The sequence below is a fragment of the Schistocerca serialis genome, chromosome 9 (assembly GCF_023864345.2).
Source record: "Schistocerca serialis cubense isolate TAMUIC-IGC-003099 chromosome 9, iqSchSeri2.2, whole genome shotgun sequence".
NCBI classification, from domain to species: Eukaryota; Metazoa; Arthropoda; class Insecta; order Orthoptera; family Acrididae; genus Schistocerca; species Schistocerca serialis.
The window spans coordinates 298,894,991-298,902,083 of record NC_064646.1 but is presented as its reverse complement, the minus strand read 5'-3'; the positions used below and the strand labels follow the sequence as shown (position 1 = coordinate 298,902,083).

The following is a 7,093-nucleotide window of genomic DNA, read 5'->3' as shown; positions in this document are numbered from 1 at the left end:
CTAAAATTGTTAAAGTTGTTATTGCATAATAATATTTTAAAGCAGATGGACACTTACTATTTCCTGTAGTAAAAACACACTGAAGTGCCAAAGAAACAGGTATAGACATGCGTATTCGAGTACAGAGATATGTAAATAGACGGAATACAGTGCTGTGGTCAGCAATGCCTATATAAGACAAGTGTCTTGAGCAGTTGTTAGATTGGTTACTGCTGCTACAGTTGCAGGTTATCAAGATTTAAGTGAGTTTGAAAGTGGTGTTATAGTCAGTGCACAAGTGATGGAACACAGCATCTCTGAGGTAGCGATAAAGTTGGGATTTTCCCATATGACCATTTCATGAGTGTTCCATGAATATCAGGAATCTGGTAAAACGTCAAATCTCTGACATCGCTGAAGCTGGAAAAAGATCCTGCAAGAATGGGACCAATGACAACTGAAGAGAATCGTTCAACATGACAGAAGTGCAACTCTTCCGCAAACTCCTGCGTATTTCAATGCTGAGCCATCAACAAGTGTCAGTGTGCGAACCATTCAACGAAACATCAGCAATATGGGACTCGTGTACCCTTGATGTCTGCACAACACAAAGCTTTATGCCTCACCTAGGCCCGTCAACACCAACATTGGACAAGTCTTATTTCACATTGTATCAAGCAGATGGACATGTACGGGTATGGAGAAAACTCATTAATCCATGGACCCTGCATGTCAGCAGGGGACTGTTCAAGCTGGTGGAGCCTCTGTAATGCTGTGGGGCATGTGCACTTGGAGTGATATGGGATGCCTGATATGTCTAGACAGGACTCTGACAGTAGACACATGTGTAAGCATCCTGTCTGCTCATCTGCATTCATTCATGTCCATTGTGCATTCTGACAGACTTGGGCAATTCCAGCAGGACAGTGTGACACCCTACACATCCAGAATTGCTACAGAGTAGCTCCAGGAACACTCTTCTGAGTTTAAACATTTCTGCTGGCCACCAGACTCCATAACTTGAACATTATTGAGCATATCTGGGATGCCTTGCAATGTGCTGTTCAGAAGAGATCTCCACCACGTCTTACTCTTACGGATTTATGGACAGCCCTGCAGGATTCATGGTGTCAATTGCCTCCAGCACTACTTCAGACATTAGTTGAGTCCATTCCATGTCGTGTTTCAGCCCTTCTATGTGCTCGCAGGGGCCCTACCAATATCTTTGGCTCTTCAGTGTAAATTCAAAAAGTCATGAGGATCTCTATTACCTATCACTTCATTTGACTTCTTCTATACCTCACTGTACCTAGGTTCATAAAAAGATGAAAGAGGACAAATAAAGTAGTGTACTAAACTATTCTAAAAAGACTGGGTCCATTCAAATTTTGATGCTACTCATATTTTTACTTGCATTATGAAAGCTATCATGTACATCTAGCAGTAATTTCTGTTTTGACAGTACTATTAATAAATGGTTACAGAATACCAGTCTGTCAGCTTACAGGGATAGTAATAAGTATCAAATTTTAAACTTTAAAACAAGTTACAAATTTAATGTACAACAGTTACATCAGCAGAAAAAAATCAACATAACAACTTTATTTTCAGTAATATTAAACTTTTAACAAATGTTTCATTGTAATGAAAAATATACTACATTTTTATTGCAAATACAACACTGAATTTTCTTGCATTTTAAAGAAGCATAATTACTTAATATAACAGCATTTATAGTACAATGGAAATAAAACCTCAAACTTCTGTAGAAGATGTAAATACAGAATGTCTATAGACCTACAGAACACCTTTTAAAAAATTTAAAAATGCAAAATATACAAAACATACTATGAGCAAATACTGCTGTTGAATGTCAGATTTTGTAGATTGTGGTCCCAAATTGAGCCTAATAATTTCCCATCATAACATCAGTTACCAAAGAACATACATTCTCCATGGACGGAACTTCTGTAACTGTCATAAGGGCTTTAACATGAGCTAATCATTTTTTTGAAGTTATGATGTGAATTTTTCAATCAGATCTCATTATCTACAACACCACTCAGTAAAAGTGTCAACAGCAAAAACTAATCAGTAACACTTTACAACAATATGCAGTTCTACAAATACAAACCACTCTTTCTCAAAAGTATCTTTGAAAGTATTATTTCTGTAAGTCTGAAATTATAGTTTTGCATAATTTTAAGAACCTTTTTCTATTTGTGTATTTAGAACAGTCCCAGATGACATCTAAAATTACATCTCATTTTGTTACATAAACACTGTGGTCACAATTATTTCAAGATTTTCAACAATTCCATAAAATTATCTATGCAGATTGATAAATATGGCACAAAATTTTTTAATCAGTAGTCACTTACAGATAATTGTGATTTATGGCAATTATCTGTAAGTGCCTCTGCTTCACATTTCTTAAGAAAAATAACGAAATATGCTTTTTGCTACAAGAAAATACATGGAAACAACTAATCTCATTAAATAATATTGTGCATTCACAAGTAACTTTAAAATTATTTTAATTCAGAGAAAAGACATGAATTCATTCCAGTTGGATTGTATAAAAATTGGGCAAATCAAGTTTTTTCTTTATGTAGGTTACAATTTCAATGTAAATGAAACCATTGAACAGACCAATTGCATGATTATTATGTTCTGAGCTATGGAATAACAATTTTGTTTCTGACAAAAGACTTGTGCATTCATTATTTTAAACTGACAATCCAAGATTCAAACAAGATCGGAGGTTCACAAACACCTGATACCATAAAAGCTGTTTTACATTTTTCTACTCGTTTTGCCATGATTTGCTACACTTTCCATCTCAAAAATATACATTGTTTAAACCACATAAGATTTTGATTATGTGTAATCTCATTTGGAAACACCAAGCCATGCCACTCTGACATTATATAATATGTCAACAGAAGTTTTATAAGAAATCAAGAATCCAGATATAATTTCAGACAACATATATGGGATGAAACTTCCAAATATTTCGAAAATGAAATGATTTTAGTCTCGATACAGTCCACATTTTGCCACTCATCTGTTTCATAGCCATGCTAAAACAAAATGAAAGTATTTTGACAAATGAATCTTAAAAACAGTAACATTAACTATAAAGGTTTTTTTCTGATTAGTTTTTTATGTATTATCTACAAACACTGATTAATCACCTCTAACATTATCGCTTTGTTACCAACACATAGAACATCAGCAATGAAAAATCTACTTAAGTTGTGAGCTTTACATTTAGGTATTTACTTTTGAGCTTTGTGCAAGCCATAATGTACAGGAACTTAGTTTGCTTGATAAAAATAGAGTTCTGCTTTGTGCATAATTATTTGCATAGCTACAGTACAGATATTTTAGTTTTAAAACTGCAAATCAAGGAAATGATTTTTCATTCCAGCAAAAACTTTGTTTTCAGAATGATGCAATTCTTTTAAAATATTATAGAATGGAACTTACCAATCTCCATTTTTAAACACACAGTTTAATAGTATTTTTTTGCCTGGGAATCATTTTACAAACACTTTGTTTCAATTATTTATTAGCTGCCATCTACACAGTTGAGATTATATGCTGTTCGGGGTCAAGGATTTCATACCTCTCAGAGCTACTGTTGCTGTCATCAGTAAGTGAATTTTCTAAGGAATCTAGATAAGTCTCTATTTTTTCCAACAAATTTGTGGCAACTCCAGCAAATTCTTCCCACTGCTGGTAGCTCAGTGATTCAGCCACTGCTTCTGCAGTCTCTGTTCCTTCAACAACACCAAAGAGACGCTCTTCATCTGCAAATGATTAAAATGCACATACACACATTTCTGTTGTACAATTATGAGTTCAACATGAATATTTTCTATTGTATTGTGGCGTGGAGTGCCATAAAAATCTATATTTGTTCTGTGCGTAAGTGTGCTATATTTGAGAGAGGGCTTTGGAGAGCATGTTGAACGCTAACGGCAGTTAGCCTCCGGACTTGTATCTGTGTAGACGCTAAGTGTGAATAAATCTGTATATGAGAGAATTCTAGTTGTTTACCTACAACTATACCATATTTCATATATCAAGGCACCTAAAAGAACTATAAAATTACGAGACAGAATGGTGAACCATAAGGAGGCAAAATAATACTGACAGGAAACACAAAAGTACAATAAAATATGCTAGCTGCTGGAACTATTAGTCGCTTCCTTGGGAAGAAAAGAGGGATAACATGAGGACAATTAGAAAGGAAGAAGAAGCCACTTGTTGTGAAGATGAGGGGAGACAAAGGTTCCTGTAATGTTATATGTATTTGTTGACAGTATTAAGCATTCACTAGCCATTCTGTCTCATAATTTTATTGTATACTAGCTGAGTATCTGACACTGCCTGGGTAAAGCATTTCTTCCGGTTCTATCAGTCCATCTCCTTCTTCTCCTCCCCCCCTCCTCTTTGCCTATCTCCTTCTCTCGCCTCTCTGTTCATCTCCTTCTTCCCCCTCTCTATGTCCACCTCCTCCTCCACCCACCACTCTATGTCCATCTGCTCCTACCCTCTTTCTGTCTATCTGCTCCTCCCCCCTCTGTTCATCTGCGCCTGCACCTTCTATCTCCTCAACCATCTTCTTCTCTCCCTTTTCCTTGTCCACCTTCTCTCCCCCCCCCCCCCCCCCATCCATCTTCTCCTCCCTCCTCTTCTGTCCATCTCCTCCTTTTCCCTTTCTCTGTTCATCTCCTCCTTCCCTCTCTCTGTCTGCCCATCTCTTCCTTCCACATTCTCTCTCCATATTAACATCCCCACCATATTAGGAGGTTGCTGGTTCTTATATCCACAGCATTTCTTTCCAGATAGTAAGTAATATGTGTACCAAGATTGGTTGAAATTGATCCAGGAACTTAGGAGGAGCTTTCTAACCATGGCTTAGCCCACATATGAGGTATAATTTTGCAGGTAGTATTAGTCCAATTCATGTGGTTTTTCATTGTTGTGTAGGCATATTGGATGTTTAGTCTGCCATCAGTTTTTCAAGAAGGTTACATGTGTTTGCTTATGAGCGGCAATTACTGATTTCTTTTAAAAACTGATCAGATAATTTGCATTAAATTTTGATATAAACTGGAATAAAATCCAAAAATGCTTTAGAATGTTGAATATTGCTTTTGGTGAGTAAAATGAGGGTTTATGAGTGGTATAAGCATTTCTATGATGGCTATTAAGAAGTTCTAGATGAGAAGCATTCTAAGATATCCCAGCACATCAAGAACTGATGAAAACATGGAGAAAGTGAAATAAATGATCGTAAACAATCATTGAATCACAATCAGACAAGCTGCTTATGATGTTGGCATATCAACTGGCTCATGCCATGCTAAAGATGGTGATTTCTGAGCAAAAACAGTGGTGAACCGAAGCAGCTTAGGAGTCACTAATACGTTAACAATGATACAAACTACTGAAATGTGTCACAACAAATAACAAAACGTGTCTGCTGGTATAATGCTGAAACTAAGTTTCAATGATACCAGTGGAGGCATTCTGGATTGCCAAGACTGAAATAAGCTCAGTAAGTGTGGTCATATGTGAAGGTCCTTCTCACTGTTTTGCATGTGGTGCATCATGAGTTCTGACAAAAGGTCAAATGATTATTAAGGATGACTACTTATAACTTCAATGTCATTTGCAGGAAGCCACATTGCTGCTGCATCTGTTTGGCTAACTTTTCAGGAAATAACATATGGTTTGTGTAGTGGCACTATTTGATGTCACTGTGGAAATCAAATAGCTGGTGCAAAATTATTGTCAACTGCTGTGATGCCACTATCCAAGGGGATCTGTCATCAGAAGTGTGCTCTGGCAAGACCACCCTTGAATAAGATGGCCCAGGACCAAATCAGACCTTGAACATTTTCTTAAGTAGATGAGATTGCAGGGTTTCAACCATGGAACACTTACTACTAATGCAAATCAGGCAGGGTAACCAGGAGCTATGCCTAATGAAAGCTGTATAAGAGACAGTGCAAGGGTTAGTGAATGGAAGAGGAACGTCTCCTGCACCACTGGTGTTTATGACTTCGCCACAATGTAGTGACTGATGTGAAGTGTGGAGTGATACCATCAATGACTGGGAAAGATTTCTGGTCAGGAAATCCTGAAAAGTATCACCTAATACAGAAAATGGAGCAATGAATGAATCAGGTGCAACTTGAGCTGCCTAGAATATTTTTTTTACTACAAAAACATTCTTCAACAAAAAATCATTATTGCAGTCAAGTCAAATTTTGGCAGCGGCAAAAAAGCCCCAATCAGTCTTATGCTGACTGGTCTGCTGACCTAGATGTATTACATAGGAATTACAGTTTTAAATTTTTGTGCACAAGTAATTATGTGGACTTTTTAATAAGGGAAGTTGTAGTGTGGCTTACTCCTAACTCAAAAGCGAGAAATCATGTACTGAGAAAATGGGATCCTTCTCTGATAGAAGTAATGTGAGTAGTTCAAGCCCATGAAGATACCCACAAAGATAAAGTCTTTATATGACAGAAGAAGATGTCATGACAGTAAGCTTTCTGGTACCGGTCATCTGGGATGTCATTCCACCTCCAATGGGGCCCTATTTTGTTCTGCAATCTGGATGGCTCTGTAAACAACAATACCAGTGGGAACAGGCCTCATCAGCAGCAGCACCACTGACCAGAATTCAATGTCTTTCCCTTCGCCATGCACGCAGTTCGTGCCCACATCCGAAGTCAACATGACATGAATGCTGCAAAAAGGGAGACTCACACGACATATGTTTGAATGCTTTCGCTATAAATATGTGGAAATGAACAAAGTGAGTGATCAATCTATGGAAATGCAGACTTCCCAGAATGCAGCCCAGAAAAGGTACTTAAGATACGTTCATTGGCAAACTTCCCATGAGATTACTCCTGGGCACCAGGGCTATTGTGTAATTTGTTAAATTAATCTGCAGTGGAACTTCTCTTGATTTTACATTATTCACCATTCTACACCATAAATTCATAGCCCCTGTGAAGAATCCATAAGATCGATGTTAAAAATTCCTTGATTTCACATTTCTGATGAGTAAGGTTTACCTCATTTC

General features: G+C 37.1%; 1 protein-coding gene across 2 annotated transcripts in view; it reads right to left on the bottom strand.

The window, feature by feature from the left end:
- Positions 1 to 1,633: 1,633 nt before the first annotated feature.
- Positions 1,634 to 7,093, bottom strand: part of LOC126419185 (armadillo repeat-containing protein 2) — a 175,352-nt gene continuing 169,892 nt past the window's right edge. The window contains exons 17-18 of one of the 2 annotated variants that reach the window (XM_050086317.1): positions 3,611 to 3,794; positions 1,634 to 3,062 (exon numbers count right to left, since the gene is read on the bottom strand). In XM_050086317.1, the coding sequence (XP_049942274.1) occupies positions 2,960 to 3,062; positions 3,611 to 3,794 (287 nt within the window). In that variant the 3' untranslated portion in view covers positions 1,634 to 2,959. Of the gene's footprint in view, positions 3,063 to 3,610; positions 3,795 to 7,093 lie in introns of those variants that run through there. The other variant, XM_050086318.1, reaches the window with a different exon arrangement.